The following is a 15,727-nucleotide window of genomic DNA, read 5'->3' as shown; positions in this document are numbered from 1 at the left end:
GTGTACTTAGGAAGGTCTAAGCAGCTTGGCTTTCCCTGGGTTTTTTAATTTTGGAATGCAGTCTCATCATCATGTGAAAGCACGACGACCACAGATCATAGTTTTACATTGTCCAGTTTACCAATGTTGTTATTATTTTCCTTAAATCTTGTGAAGCAGTTGAAAACAATAAAAAACTTAGCAAACAGTAAGAGCAGCTTAACAGTAAAAAATCACAGCAGCCAAATAAAAGTCGGCTCAACCATTCTAGAATGCCTCTAGTGCTGAAAAGACAGACGAGTTAGATACCAGGTGAACTTCATCAAAGAGAGCTTTCCTGAGGAATGCACCTTAAATGCATGGTCAGGTTTGCATGGGAGGAGGTAACGCGTGATTTAGTAATGTGTGAAGATCATTGGTACAGTGGTGCCAATAAGTGCAACAAAGCAACAAGATCTTACATTGCAGAGCTTTGGTGGTAGCGTGGGGAGTGGGCTTCAATTTGCATCTTCAAAATGGTCCTCTTTGTTTCATGGAACCTTTATTGACAGTGAAAATTGTGGGGTTGGTGGCTCCCCTTGCAGTTTGGCCCTTAGAGCCAATAATTCTCCAGAATCGTTATGATGGTGTGTCCAACTGCATATAGTACTCTTCTGAATATGGATCCAGCAATCATCTCCTCCCTAGCACAGCCGTCTAGCATGTACCACATCCCTGGCACACTCCACAACTGGATTTTCACAATTAGCATGAGAGAGTGATGCATGTTTAAAAAGTATGTCACCAACCTGAAAAGTTTGGAAAGCTCTATAAGTGGCCCGTAATGGCACTTGTATCTGGTCGCACAGATTGTTGCTTACAGTACTGTAAAGTTCACAAGTGGTAGTGGCATTGGAAGACATTTGCCTGTTTCCTTTTCTATTCATTGGCAGGCAGTAATGTAAAAACTGTTTACTCTGCGTTTCTGAAAATTACCTAGAAAGAGTTTGGCAGGAATATAAGAGCATTCACTCTCTTTCCCCCTCCCCTCTAGTTTCTGCAGTGTGACAGTGACCTTGGTATGAAATGACTAATGCGCTGTTTCTGTGTGAGCATGGGTTACCTGTTCCTAAAGGAAAAGCCAATTCTCTGTTCTTTGCAGTCAATAACAAATATGATTATATATTTGTAGGTAGGCCCTACCCCACCCCAATTTGTCTGCCAGGAAATCAAGCTAAAGCAACTCCAAATTAATATTGGGTAGTATTGGCCTGTAGTGTGCAGAAAGGTCAGGGGTCAGCAAGCTTTTTCAGCCGTGGGCCAGTCCACCATCCCTCAGACCATGTGGGGTGCCGGACTATATTTTTTTTTTGGGGGGGGGGCGGAATGAATGAATTCCTGTGCCGCACAAATAACCCAGATATGCATTTTAAATAAAAGCACACATTCTACTCATGTAAAAACACGCTGATTCCCAGACCATCCGCAGGCCAGATTTAGAAGGCGATTGGGTTTGGGCTTAGGTTGCCTACCGCTGACTAAGGCTGTGAGTCAACAAAAAGCTATTTAAAAAACATCTCTTAGGAGTTCTCTGTCCCCCTCCCCCCGCAATGGCCCATAATTGTACTTGCTTTAACAAAAGCGTCTTATTGTTTTTAAAGAATTAAATAGGACATATTCTCTTTTTAATTGATTATTTTTTGTAGCATTGGATTTGTTCCACATACCATGTTAAAATTATTTTTAAAACTTCATGGAAAGAGGAGGAGGGATTCCATTGTACATAAGGCTGTCAGGTCCATATTGCTTCTATCCTAATGGTGGAAATGGTCCGTGGTACTAAGATAGGGTCCCCATTTGTGCTTTGGCATATTTCTTTCTGTATCTTATGATGGTTTAACCATACACAGAACCAATACTATAAGTTCTGCTGGACCTCGTTATAGAGCCAAAATGCCATGACTTGTATTTCCCAGGTCAGATCATATTTATTTCTAATTTTGTGGTCTTGAAGGGAAACCAGAATAGGCAGGCAACAAGTCCAGTGTTGGCTTTACGGTTCTCGAGGCATTATTCATTACTAGATAACCAGAACTGTCTTTCCTGTAAGATCCTTGAGGAAAATCACATGTTTTTAGTTTATGTAGTTTTTTGGGGGGAGGGAATTGCACTGAAACATGGTCCCAGTTGAGCTACTCCTTTCCCTTTAGTCTTTCTGTTGCCTCATCCACAATGTCTTTCCCTTTTACCATTTTCTCTCTTGCAGTTTTCACTTTTATACTAATAGTAACTGGGAAGAGTAACATTATGATTACCCTTCAAAAGGTTCATCTCTCCTTCTGTATATGCCATCTAACTGGAGGTTTTTGCATGGATATTTGCAGAACCACCGGGGATAGAATAATAATAATAATAATAATAATAATAATAATAATAATAATAATAGCATTTACTTAGTGCTTTCGACTGGATTGTTGTTTTGAGTCCCAATAGTTTGAGAATTCAGAATTTACGAAAGCAGCCTACAGTTGATTTAATTTAAAATACACGGCAAGATCTTAGGTGGTGTTTGTTTGAAATTGCCTTACTTGAGTTGAATATCAAAGTTAAGTTTGCATGAAATTGCAGGTTTAACATTGCACTGAGTTCTGATGCAATTCCCTTAATTTGCAGCAAGGAACACAGGGAGTAGCATGCTGTATAGAATACATGCTGTAGCAAGTGATCCTAACATATTCAGGGATTTCCCATTCTCCCTTTCCTAATTTGGCACCACCTACCTGCATTTTTAAGCGCTCTCTGCAGTCAGCTGTCTTGCTGACTAGGCAGATGCGGGAGGGAGAGAAAGGTCCTCTTTCCTGAATCTCTTCACTGCATAGCTCACAGATCTAGTACTACACAGGCAAAAGCTGAGTCAGAGAAGAGATGCAGTCTGCGCTATAGGCTTTCATGGCCCAGTTCAGGCTTTTAGACTGCATGATCAACCACAACTGGAGTTTGATATGTAACCTGTATTGCGCTTGGAGTGGTCAGGTTTGTCCATTATATTTAGTTGTTTATGAAGAGGGGGGAAATACTGTGCAAAAGCACAAACGAAACCCCTTGTCCCTTTTCCTCCCCCCCTCCCCCTTCCATCTCCTATGCTGTATAATATGCCATAATATTTAGTGAAGGACATCCAGCTGTGTCCTATGTAAAAGGGTTGCTTTACTGCTGTAGTTAACTTAGTTTAACTGCTGAATTGGTTACTGGGAACTGCTTTTGCAAAGACTTAACAGGACAGATTGCAGTAAAGGATGCAGCAAAGTAAGAGGCAGTTCAGTTCAAGAAGGAGTTAGAGATGCTGAAGGAATAGACTGATTTAAAAGCATGCATTTGCATAGAACTATAGTTGTTATATAGCTGTCTTTCAGGGATATATATCAACATTATTCAGGGATATATATCAACATAATTATATATTCCTTTTTGTACAGGGAAAGGCTTTAATCATACAGATGTTCGGGTATAGGAGTTTGACATTGCTTAGAAAGTAAATAACCTCAAATGTAATGTGTTTTTAGTTACCAGGCTAGTTTTTAACATAAGCGAGGTAAACTTCTTTATGTGAATTTGAGGTAGTAGCTAAAACTAGCACAATTTTGGTTTCAAGAAAACTGCAGTCTTTCCTATTTTTAGGCTCTGAAATTCAGTATTGGGAAACTTGACTTTGCTTCTGCCTCAGAATAAAGGACAAATTACTGGAAGGAAGAACTCTGCATCTTAAAGGGGGGGGGACAGGACCCTGAGAAAGGGCATGGAAGGGCTGAAAGTCATGAAAGGAGGAAGGAGTGTTATGTGCTGGGAATAGGGGTGTGTGTGTGTGTGTGTGTGTGTGTGTATGAATGAGAGAGAGAGAGAGAGAGATAAGAGATATGATGGGTGGGAACTGCAGTTATCTGTCCCATGTGAAGTAGTATGAGAATAGGCGAAATCAGGTGTTCCAGGTTGATCCTGGCAAGGTTGGCAATGTGCCCTGAAGAGTGGCTTCCTTTATCCTAGCTAGGAACTGAATTATGTGCTTCTGGGGACCAGAGTACGGTATTACCAACTTTAGTGAAGATTTACTTACTTATGCCAAAAGAAAAGTCCTTGAAGCATGTATTGTTTTCTGTTTGTTTCTTAAAAATTATAATCATCATCACCTGCCCCTCCCTCTCCAAACCCTTTCCAATTGTTCATCAGTGGGGAGTAGACGGGACTGATTATTCAGCCCCACCATTTCCCCCTTTACTCAACTTCCAGGATAACCACTCTGCCCTTGGTTTTATACATCTTGGGTTAGCAATGTCGTACCCATGGACACAGTGTCAGCCTTCAGGGCTTCCTGTGGTGTCCACAAAGCATCTGAGGTCCCTACTCCTGCCATCATGAAGTAAAGAAGGTGGCTTTTCTTTTTCCTTCTCTTGAAAAATATGCGGAAATGAAGTGGGAGGTGGTGCTCTCTCCCACTTCCTGTTTCAGTTTTTACGGATTTTCAAGGCTCAGATTGGCATTTGAGCATCTGAACAGAAACTAGAGTGACAGAGAGGGCAGAAGGGAAAGAAGGGGAGGTGAGGTGGGAAAACTGTGATAGAGGACAAAGAGGGGTGCAAGAGACAGGAGAGAGAAAGAGAATGGAGCCCAGGGAGAAGGTGTATGAGTACGCATGTGTATTAGTTGGATCCAGTAAAGCAGTTCCTCCTGAAATGGCACAATCTTTTCACAGGATCCTTCTACCCCATCTGCCATCAGCTAGGGGATCACATATCTATGTTGACTCCATTGATCTGGTTCAAGAACACGAATCTGAGACATGGATATTTATGGAGCCTCATAATTTTTAACAGGGATCCTTGCAAAAGCACCATCAAATCATAGGTCATCTCTGCATCCACGGAGGTATTCTGTGATTCGTAGCTGCTTTTGCTGGCACAAGGATCTGTATCATGGATCAATATTTCTTTGGCAAGCATGGGAGCTTCTTACTATGCAGTCTACCGATGTAAGCTTTAATATGATGGTCGGTTTTTATGGGGGTGGGTGGGGCTGTGTAGAAGCATGCAAGTTCAAAAGGATCAGATTTAGTACAACTGGATCTGACTTTTACACAGGACCTAAGCATGTGTGTGGATGTGCATACTTTCTGTCTGTGGGGTGGGAGGGGAGTGACCCTGTGGTGGCTCTCTCAAAATTCCAGATGTACATATGGGCCCAAAGAGGTTGGCGACCCCAGCTGCCACTTTAGAAATAATGGAAAGGACTCTTCCTGCTAGTGGTGGTGGGGGGCTAAGCAAGTGGGCGTTCTTACTTCAGCGTGGCCATCACAACTTAAGCATCCTTTTCATTGGCTGTGAGATTCCCTTGAAGTTGGAGTGGGAGGGGAACAGAAGCTACTCAAGGCGGGCCCAACCAAGTCATCTCAGCGACAGCTTGCTTTGACAAGCTTCAGTGGCAAGACCTTCAGTAGCTTGACTTGTTTGTGCAAGGAACAATTCCTCCTTGCCCATGGCAGGTAATCAGAGTCATCAGAAGGACTTTAGAAGAGCTATGCTGAATCACACCAAAAGTCTGCCTGGACCAGTATACTGCTTCCCACTGTGGCCAGCCAGAAGCTTTCAGGAAGCCTGTAAAGGAAGGCATGAAGGAAACAACTTTTCTCTGCTCGTTTTCTTTGCATCAAATGCTATGTAGAAGATACACTGTCTTTGAACACAGAGGTCCCATTTTAGCTTTCATGATGGCATCCAAGCATGAACTGAGTGCTGCACTTCTCGGTTTTAAAAATAAGCAGGTTTTTTGTAAATGCTGTAATATATTGGACTGGATCCAGACTTATGGTAGTTAGTTGAACTTGGTTTCCATTGAAATTAGGACTTGACTTGTACCATTGATTCCCATGGGTCCTAAGCTCAATTAAAACAGAGGCTACAATTCTATATCAGGTATACCCAGTGCTATTTTTCTAGAAAAAGAGGTGCCGGAACTCATCACGAACGCCTCCGATGTTCTCTTATAATGGCAATGGGCACCCACTTGAGAAGTGCTGGAACTGAGTTCCAGCAAGTTCCAGCTGAAAAACAGCCTTGGTTATACCTACATTCCTAGGAATAACTTTCGGGTAGAGGATTTTACTGCTAGTCTGGATCCACAACATGTTTACTAGGTCATTGATAATTTTTTCTAAGGTGGTGTAAATTAGGTCTCTTTGAGACTTGTAAATATCCACATCCAAATAATTATCTGGCTGATAATGAGGTGTTGGTGGGGTGAGGTCCAATAGCTGAGTGTAAAAAAGGAAACTGCCTTTTAAAATTTAGAACAAAGTGCTGAGTTTCCTTTCTTTTTGTGTTTTAAGGAGGACAGTTCAGCTAAGCTTTTAGACACTTGAGTTTTCTTAGACAGCAGACTTCCTGTAATGAATGAAGGGGAACTTCATCTACAGTTCATGTCTTTGAGCCCGCCACAAAGTAGTTTATGTTCGAGCAGAAATGGAATGTGAGTGCTGAAAGGTCCAGTGCTGATCTTTGTATGTATGAAATGTATAATCCTAGTTCAAACCAGCCGTGGAAAACAGGGCCTCTAGGAATTTCAGATGTGACAGTCTTCTGGGTCTCTCTGTTTACTTGAGTCTTCCTTCAGTTCTCAGTCCTTTGGGTCACCTATGGAAAGCATTCACCTGCATAATAAATGCACCAACAGGAGTGGGAGAGACCAGCAATCCACACGCCTAAGAGGAAAGGGCGGAACTGGGTCATATGGTTAAATGAAACGTCTTGGGTGGATCTTGGCATGTATAAACTCTGGGGCTGTGGTTTATATGACTGGGCAAGCGGCAGAGGTAAACATAAAAAAATCCAGTCATATAGGTGTGACTTCATAAAAGACTCAAATCGAGATTACATTGCAGTCCAAGTCATCACACAGCATATTTTCTAAAGCGATTTCTGCACAATGAGCTGGAGGTGATAAATCCTTCGTGAAGTTAAAGAGCACTGTAATATAGGTGTTCCTTGTTTTTACTGCGTGTGTCTTTTGGGTTGCTCCTTCGCTGTTTTGGTTCTATCCGTGGTTTTGTTTCTTACGTTTTATATCCCACACCCTTACTCTAAAGAAGTTCGGGATGGTGTAGGCTACATAGGGATTATTCCTGCAGTTAACTTTGAAGAGGCCAACTCAGAAGTAGGCTTAGAGATAATTATTGGCCCAGAGTCACCTAGAGATTGTCAGTGGTGATAATGATTGATTTTAATTTAATATTAATTTAATTTAATTCAAAGTGAAGTTCCTGGTTCTCTTTCCATCGTTTCGCCTTCACTACAATCCTGCAAGGTTGGTGAGTGTGAGACATAGGGACTTGTCCAATATCATCCAGCGAGAGCTTCATGGCCTAGTGGGAAATTGGAATCTGGGCCCCCACAGTTCCATTCTTACACTCTAGACCAGTGTTTCCCAACCTTGGGCCTCCAGCTGTTTTTGGACTACAACTCCCATCATCCCTAGCTAGCAAGACCAGTGGTCAGGGATGATGGGAATTGTAGTTCAAAAACAGCTGGAGGCCCAAGGTTGGGAAACACTGCTCTAGACAACACACTCGGGTTTCTCTGTTGCCAGCTGAATTACGGCAGGACAGCTTTCTCTTTTCTCTTTTGACTTGGATCCAGTTCCTGCATTAACTGAGGCTGGCACCCTCCTTACCTGATGAAGTGAGCCAGCCCTCCTCCCTTCCACCATTCAGATAACATCTTTTGTAAACCAGGTAATCCATGCAATCTAACTGTCCCTAATTCTGACAGAAAAGAATCACATGAACTGAATCCTATGATCAGCCTACTGGCCTTAGAAGTGGAGAATAAATAAGTTGTGGAGTGAGGATGTTCTTAAACCTTCATGTAGAATTGGAAGATCAAAGGCATATTATATTGAAGGCCATTGCTATTCCTCCACCAAACTCCAGTTTTGATTAGAAGGCAATTTCAGTGTTGATATACTATGATTTTCGTACTTTTTAACCCTCTGTTTCAGGGTGTGCCATTCTGTATACATGGTTTACTCAGATTTTTAGTGCTGCATTTTAAATCACCAGTGTTTTATTTATAGTAATGAACATCTGGCTCATGGTCCCTGTATATTTTGTAGTAGTCATAGTGACAGAGGAACAGGACTTAGGACCTTGGAATGTGAAATACATCTGTGCTCCAATACCATCTTATTTCTTGGCCTTAGTAGGCACTTGTCTCAGACTTTGAAACTTTAGCAGCAGTAAGAGCTAGAAACTGGATCTTCAAAGAGTTGTTGGGTTGTGGGGGTTTTTTGGGGGGTGGTATCCTTCTACAATTCTACATGCACTCTTTAAGTCATTCATATTTGCTTGATGCTGGGTAAAGTTCTGGTGTAAGCACTTGATTGCTGCTGAGGCCTACACATTGCTGCCTATCCTGCCTGGGTCCCTGCCGCTTCTGCTCCCTGTAGCACTACAGCTGCCGGGCAAACACCCACCCCCAACACGGATGTCTGGTGGCACCAACACTGTTGGAATGGAAGCTGAGTGGTCCCAGGTGGCTCCACCTGATAGAACACCTGGTCCACTGTGGACCAGCCTGTATGTTAAGATCAGCCAGGGAGGCTGTCTTGGTGGTGGTGACTTTCACTGAGGTGCACTGGCAGCAAGGGCTTTCTTGGTGGTGGCACCCTAGCTTTGGAACTTCCTGCCCTCAGATACAATTGGTGCCAATGCTTATGAATTTCTAGCTCAAGTTAAACACCTGGTTCCAGTTTTTTTGAGGGGGGAAGTTTGAGCGGGGGTGGGGGTGGCAGAGCGGTGGACCCACATGAGAAGATAACATACAGTTCTCACACTGACCAGCCAGTTCCCCCTCAGTCCCCCCCCCCCAGGCCTTCACATTTCTAATGAGCAAAAATACAGCCAAAGTTAAGCACTTTAAAGTCCCGGTGATTATGAAGCATTGTTAGTTTGCAGTTTGTTTCGAACTTTCCTATGTTGCTACTTAGAATTAAGTGTGTTGTGCTTATAGATCACTTAGTTCCCTAGAATCACAGTAAATGGACATTGCTAGGTGTCTGTCTCTTTATGTGTATGCATCAGCGCACACACAAACATAATTTAAAAGGCTTTTAAGATACTAGATTTTACCTGTGGTATGTGGAGATGCAACAGTGTGGCCCCTTGGACAGTATTTGGACTTTTCTTCCAAAGCCTGATAATTCGCGAAATCTCTGAATGACTTTTAGCAACTTCCATTCTCTGAGCCACATTTCCATATCTGTGTAAAAAATTAAATAAATCCATATCATATTTTGCAAGTGTGGGAATATGGAACATAAATTATGTACAACACATTGCAAATTTGTTGAATAATAAGGATAAGCTTCATGCCCTGAAATTGTTCTTAAGTTTTATTGATTGTTTTATGTGTTACGAACAACTCAGTTACGATATAAGAACAACTCAGCTACAATATCACTGCAGCATTGTTGTATATATTGTCTTCAAAAATGTTGTAAAATGTGCATGATAAATATTTCTTATTTTTTATTTAGTGGTTTTGTCCTGAAATGTTCTATCATATCTACATATTTTCTTGGAGTCTGGTTCTGGTTGGCAATTCAGCAAGGCCTGCAGCCCAAAAATTCACTGTTAGAGAATTAGGTGGGAGTCATTTTCTTAAGAGCAAGTACTATTGCTAGCTTAAGAAGCTGGTAGCTGATTGTTGTTGTTCTTAAGTGGGGAAAAATGGCAATGGCACTTGCTTAATACGTATCTGTTTGTCTTATACTGCTGAGAAGCACAAACAGTAGGGTGGTTGGAATGTGGCCAAAAGTGCTCATATTGTAGAATAAATTATTGATCTCATCCATCTGGCAAGTACTGTCAACTTCTTTTAACAATCAATATATTTATTAGGATTTCCATTAGACAGGTATTAAACTGACCCCTCTCTCTCTTTTTGTTTGTAATGCTTCTTTCCACTAGTGGAGAGTCTTCAACATGCATAATTATGCAGATTAGCATATTCAAACGATATGCTGGAGGACATTGCAGCTGCCTTTAAAACCTGAAGATACAAGTTTCATACCACCAGTATAGATCTTCTCTTGTCCTCTGTCACTTTTTCCTTTTGTAATTCTTTGGAAGTGCTTTTTCACTGTGGCGCCTCAGTTTGTAATGTTAGTTAACATTTTTTTGCACTGTGCATGTGGTAACCATGCAAACAAACTAGCCTCCAGTCAAAAACGCTTCTTGGATTGGGGCCCACAAACATCCTGGACACGGTTTCTTTGTCATCACAGGAGTGTTAACTCCAACACTCAGCCTTATGTATTATTTTCCATCTTGGATGTCCAGATAGTTTTCATTCTGAATTTTTTTTTTCTAGGCCAGGTCTCCTCTAGCTTCTTATCCTTTCCATGGCTAAATCGACCCTTTCTAGATATTTCCATGACCCTTTTAATAAGCTGACACAAGTTTTTAATGTCCAACTTTACTGCACCAGCGCAATAGTTTTACTTGTTTAAACAGCCATCACATCATGAACTTGATACCAGGGAGTCAAAGTTACCAAGCTATGCTTACAGTCCCTAAGCCTCCCAGTTTACTCACACCATATTTTGCAACTGCAAAATGGCCGCACCCCCTTTTTCAGACCCCAAAATTGGTTCCAGAGCATTCCCTGCATAATAGTCACAGGGGTAATTCTGAGGTGAGCGGTGGGTCTGTGTGGTGGGCTCCTGAGGCGGCGTGGGCCAGAGTCCGGGCCCTCATTGGCTTAGTCCTGAGCTGAGGTAGCTGGAGAGGTGAGGTGAGACAAAGAAAGGCCCAGGCTGCCGCTGCTGTTGCTGCTGCCTTGGGTTGCACAGAGCCAAGAAGCAAGGAAGCAGCTTGGCTGTGGCGCAGTTGGCCTTCGCCACACACTCTGGCCTTGAGGCGAGGCAAAGCCAGACCCAGGCTGCTGCTGCTGCTGTTGCCGATGCTGCCACTCACCTTAGGCTCCCTTAGGGCACCCCAGCCAAGAAGGAGAATAGGTGGGCAAGTGACCACTCTGTCCACATGTCCGTAACCCTTTCCTCTTCCTCTGTCCTGTAATTCACCTCCCTTTTTGGAAAGGAAAAATTGGCATGAAAAATGCGACCATTGCGCGGTGAAATAAGGTGAGCGTGCATTGCGAGTGCATTACGCTGGATAAAGTAATTTTGTGGAGTAATTCTGAACTTGTATCTGTAATTTGAGTATTCCTTTTCTAGTGTGTTACCTGTAGCATTATTTGGGCAGGCTAACAAGGTTGGTGTTCATGAAGGGCATCACTGTGTCTTAAAAGAAGTTTCAAAAAACAGCCACTCAAAAACCTCCACATGGAGGTGTTATTAGGTGTTGACATCCACCCAATTTTTCTGGAGCTCCGTCCATGCTCAGGACCTGAATGTAGGATCCTACACATAAGCCTGTTTGGGAAGTATTTCAGTCTTCATATGATACTTCCATGAGTTGGCACCGTCACTGTGTCATTTACAAGTCTCTGTGTGAACGCAGACCATTATGTCAGAAACAGGCCGGAGTCTGCCAATTTGGGACTGTACAAATTTGAAAGATATTGTGAGTGGGCAAAAGTGGACTAAGTGAGATATAGAAAGCTACAAACATCTGTCAGCAGTAGACCTGCCATCTTTTTCCATTTCAGGGTAGTTTATTATGGGGCTAGATAGGCAAAGAGAGTTTCATTTCTAGCTAATATTTTAGTATTAGGCAAGGAGGCAGAGGCCCTGTTCCTCCTTTAGAGCTGTCACCTGCTATTAAATTGGGGTGGGGGGAGAAGTCCCTCTGGGGGGGCAGCTCCTCACTTCACCCCAATGGTCAAAGGTGGGAGGCACAGGTGTTTTCTGTTACAGACCTTCAGAGCTTTATAACTGTTTTGAGATGTCGGTGGCTCAACATCTGAGATGAAAGTAGCTCAACATTACATGCCAGATGTTGAATGTCCGGATTGTGGGTGACTTATGCCCTGATTCAGAGTGCTCATCTCATTTAAAGCAGATAACACTGAATGATTGCAGTGCAGTCTTACATGGGACTCCCTTTTGAAGTCACCAGTTCTGAAGCTTCTTCAATCGGTCCAGAGTGTGACTGCCAGAATGCTTACTGGATCTGGTAGAGCAGAGCACATAAGTTACACTAAATCATCTGCATCGGTTCCCAGTTTGTGTTTGTACACGTATACCCTGCTCTGTATACAAAGAGCAGTATTGTGTCCATTGTTGTACAGTATTTCATTTCTAGTAGCAGGGATTCTTTTACATATTTAAATTAGTCTTCCATTTCAGTTAGTTTTCACTCTGTATTTTTTGTTTTAACCTGCAAATATATATCTTGCACCTTATTAAAAGAAAAGATAAACTGAGAAAGGATCATTTTTGATAGTTGCAAATACAGGAACTATTTTTCTCTTTAATATTACTATTTAACACATTGGAATTAGCTTTAATTGCATTTTATTGTCTCTGGCAAACAGGAGTTGTACTCTATTGGTTCAACCTAAAGGCCTTTATTTCACTTTCTAATAAGGATTTCTTAAGAGAGCTTTTCCTTTGAATGTGCTAGACTTCCCCCTCCAAGCTTTGACAGCATTAAAGGGTCTGCCAGCAGAGTGACAGATGCTCAGATCTAAAGGGTCTTCTACTGGACTTGGCACTTTTGAGGCTGCAATGAATTAAAAAAAATAAATACCATTTCCAGGAAGGTACTGTATTGGCCTGAATATAAGCCTCACTTTCCCCCCCAAATTCTGACCATGAAAAGTTAAAAGTGCAGCTTATATTCGTGACCTTACGATATGCAGCCAGAGCGTGGGGCAAAAAGCACCAGGAGCACGGCAAAGTGCCACCCGCCCTGTGTGAAGTCCTCCTCCTCTCCCCCAAGGCCAAGAAAGGAGAGAGTGAGGAAGGGGAAAGGCCACAGGCGATGCAGCGTGGTCCCCAGGAGCAGCAAGGAATGGCTTATATTCAGGGTTTTTCCCCCCCTCCCCTTCCTCCAATTTTAATGGTGCGGCTTATATTCAGATGCAGCTTATATTCGGGCCAATACAGTATTAAAGGGATAGCGGTGCCCTATAAAAATGATTGTTCTTTCTTTATAAAATGTATTCATATATGAAAAATACCAAGGTGATGTCAGTGCCGTGTATCTACGGTAATATCTTTAAGCAGAAACAACGGCAATATCTGCTTTTAAAAAATTTCCCCTAGGATTTGGGGTCCATAACAATATTACAGATGCGTAACTTCAGGTTCCAAATAATGAGGATGTAGAATAATAGAATAGACAGTTGAACTTAATGGGGAAAAGGAGGGAATGGGGGGGGGGAATGTTTCTGTAAATATCACAAAGGGAGCAGGGACAACATTGCTGTTTCAGGTTTTTCAGAATGAGGTCCCTGGAAAGGCGGGAAACTGTCATTTCCTTTGTTATAACAGGACGTAACTTAAAGTAGCAGAGCACTTCATGATGTAAGCCTCCATTCAATGTGTTATCCATGTGCAAGGGATAAGGTAACAGGGGCAGCATGACTGTGTCCCCAGCTTTCCAGTGCTACCCCCTGACAGCTGCATGGTTGTCTAAAGCAATACAGTGGTACCTCTGGTTGCAGACGGGATCCGTTCCAGAGCTCCGGTTGGATCCCAAGGTTTCTGCAACCAAAGAGACCGCTTCTGCACATGCGCGCGGCACGGTAGAGCGCTTCTGTGCATGTGCATGGGGCGAAACACTTCCGGGTTTGCCGCTTTCGCAACCTGAAGTTTAAGTTACCCGAGGGTAATGTAAGCTGAGGTGCTACTGTACATGTGTGGACTTCCATGCAATCTGGAACCCTGGTTTCTTATGGCTCCAATATCCCTTAGAGTTCTACGTGCGTAGACTTTCCCCCAGACTTGCACACCCAAGCAAATGTTGAGGGTTGGGGCTAGTATCACAGACTCACTTCTGGGGCTGGGGCACTAATGGGTTGATGGGCAGGTATGTGTGCATCACATGAAAGGGGTTAATATTGGTAATATTAACACACGAAATTATAATTATAAAGTTTTTTGTTTGTTTGTTTTGCATGATTATGTACGTGCTCGGATGCAGTCAAAAGGCTCTGGTGGTATCTGGCTCTGTGTACAGTATTTACCACGCGGAATACGTCAGGATTATTTTTAACAGTGCCTATCAGCTTATGTTTATGAATGTATTCAACAAAGTATGAAGAAGTGTGCATGCACACGAAAGCTCATACCAAGAACTAACTTAGTTGGTCTTTAAGGTGCTACTGGAAGGAATTTTTTTATTTCAACAAAGTATGCCACAGTAATGCCATTCAGAGGTTGCATGCAGACGTTGCCTGCAGAGGTTGTGTTCAGAGGTCGCATGCATGTCAAGCAGAATTTATTTATAGTGGGAGTACCCTGTGGTTGTAAATAACTCTTAAGATCTCATCAATTGTTATTGGCAGTATATGTCTATAATGGTCACCACTGGAGTCTGTATACAACCCATTAACTCGGAGGTTTATTCACCTGTCAAGTAATATTCCAAAGCTACAAATGCAGGTTTAAATATGTGTGCTCAATACTTTATTTATACTGCACACTGCCTGATTGTAAGAAACCTCAAAGCGGTTTACAAAAGATAAAACAGTAAAATCAAGAAAAATTTGCAACCATAGTTTTAAAGCCTTCAAAAATTAAGATACTGAAACAGGTTTAAAATAAATAAATAAAGTAAAATTTCAAAGCGACTTTATAAGCAACTGGATGGGCTTGTCTAAAGAAGAATGCTTTTAGCAGGCGCTAAAAACAGCACAGTGAAGGCGCCTGCTTGATTTCAATTGGCAGGGAGTTCCATAGTGCCACACTAAATGACTGAGTTCTTACAAATGTTGAACGGGTATGATGTGGCACGTACTACTTCTTAAAATCATGTTGGTTTGGCTTTTCTAAAGCACCCCTCATACTGTTGTGCACTATTCAAAATATATTTGAATAGTTTTGGACATTTCTTGCAGGTGTTCTTTTTAAAACCATTGAGCAGCAGTAATGCCTGTTTGTTGACGGCCTCTACGGAGGTATTCTCATACCCTTCGGTTTTTGTAGGAGGTGGGAAGCATTCTTAACACAAAATCTTTGCCATTGAAAGTTTAATTGCCATGACTGTGACCACTAGGGGTTACTTAGCCTCATTAGGAAACATTTTAGTTAGGGTTTCGTTTTGGGTCCCTGTGTCTTTAAATGGGAGGGAAAGATGTGAATAGCAGTTCTGTACACTTTGGCATATTTTCCATTGCAGTTCAAGGTGCATCCTGCCAAGTGCAAATACCTGAGAGGTTTGGAAACTTGCCATATTCCGTTCTAATTTCTCTTCTACTTCCTCCTCCTGTATGTTCCAAGCTAGACAGAAGAGTCCAGACTGCATCTCTGTCCGGGTAGATTCCCAGGTTTTGTTATCAAAATGCCAGGGCCTGTTTTGCACTCCGATTCTTAGCTTCAGCATGCAACCAAGTTGCCTTAGTTAGGTCACTCCGTGTTCCCAGGTTTCACAGCCAGCCTTGGACTACTTTATTAGAACCACTCTCTTCTCCCCCCTGAGCTGCAGATGGAGTTCCCATGAATTTCACTGCAGCCTTGATGGAGGCCTGCAGCTGTGTGGAACTATTTTTCACACGGAGTGCAGTGCATAGAGTAAATAGTTTCGCAGGCAACTGAG

The 15,727-nt window shown here is 42.4% G+C and overlaps 1 protein-coding gene across 4 annotated transcripts in view; it reads left to right on the top strand.

The window, feature by feature from the left end:
• ARHGAP21 (Rho GTPase activating protein 21) overlaps window positions 1–15,727 on the top strand; it is a 109,438-nt gene that overhangs the window by 29,379 nt on the left and 64,332 nt on the right. Inside the window, exon 1 of one of the 4 annotated variants that reach the window (XM_082193731.1) lies at window positions 2,876–2,991. The exons of the other annotated variants lie outside the window; for them this stretch is intronic. Coding sequence (XP_082049857.1) covers window positions 2,908–2,991 — 84 coding nt within the window. The 5' untranslated portion in view covers window positions 2,876–2,907. Of the gene's footprint in view, window positions 1–2,875; window positions 2,992–15,727 lie in introns of those variants that run through there. 4 annotated transcript variants of the gene reach the window in all.

The sequence above is a fragment of the Podarcis vaucheri genome (assembly GCF_965113315.1).
Source record: "Podarcis vaucheri genome assembly, chromosome: 12".
Taxonomy (NCBI): Eukaryota; Metazoa; Chordata; class Lepidosauria; order Squamata; family Lacertidae; genus Podarcis; species Podarcis vaucheri.
The sequence above is the reverse complement of the archived record's forward strand: the minus strand, read 5'-3'. Positions and strand labels throughout refer to the sequence as shown.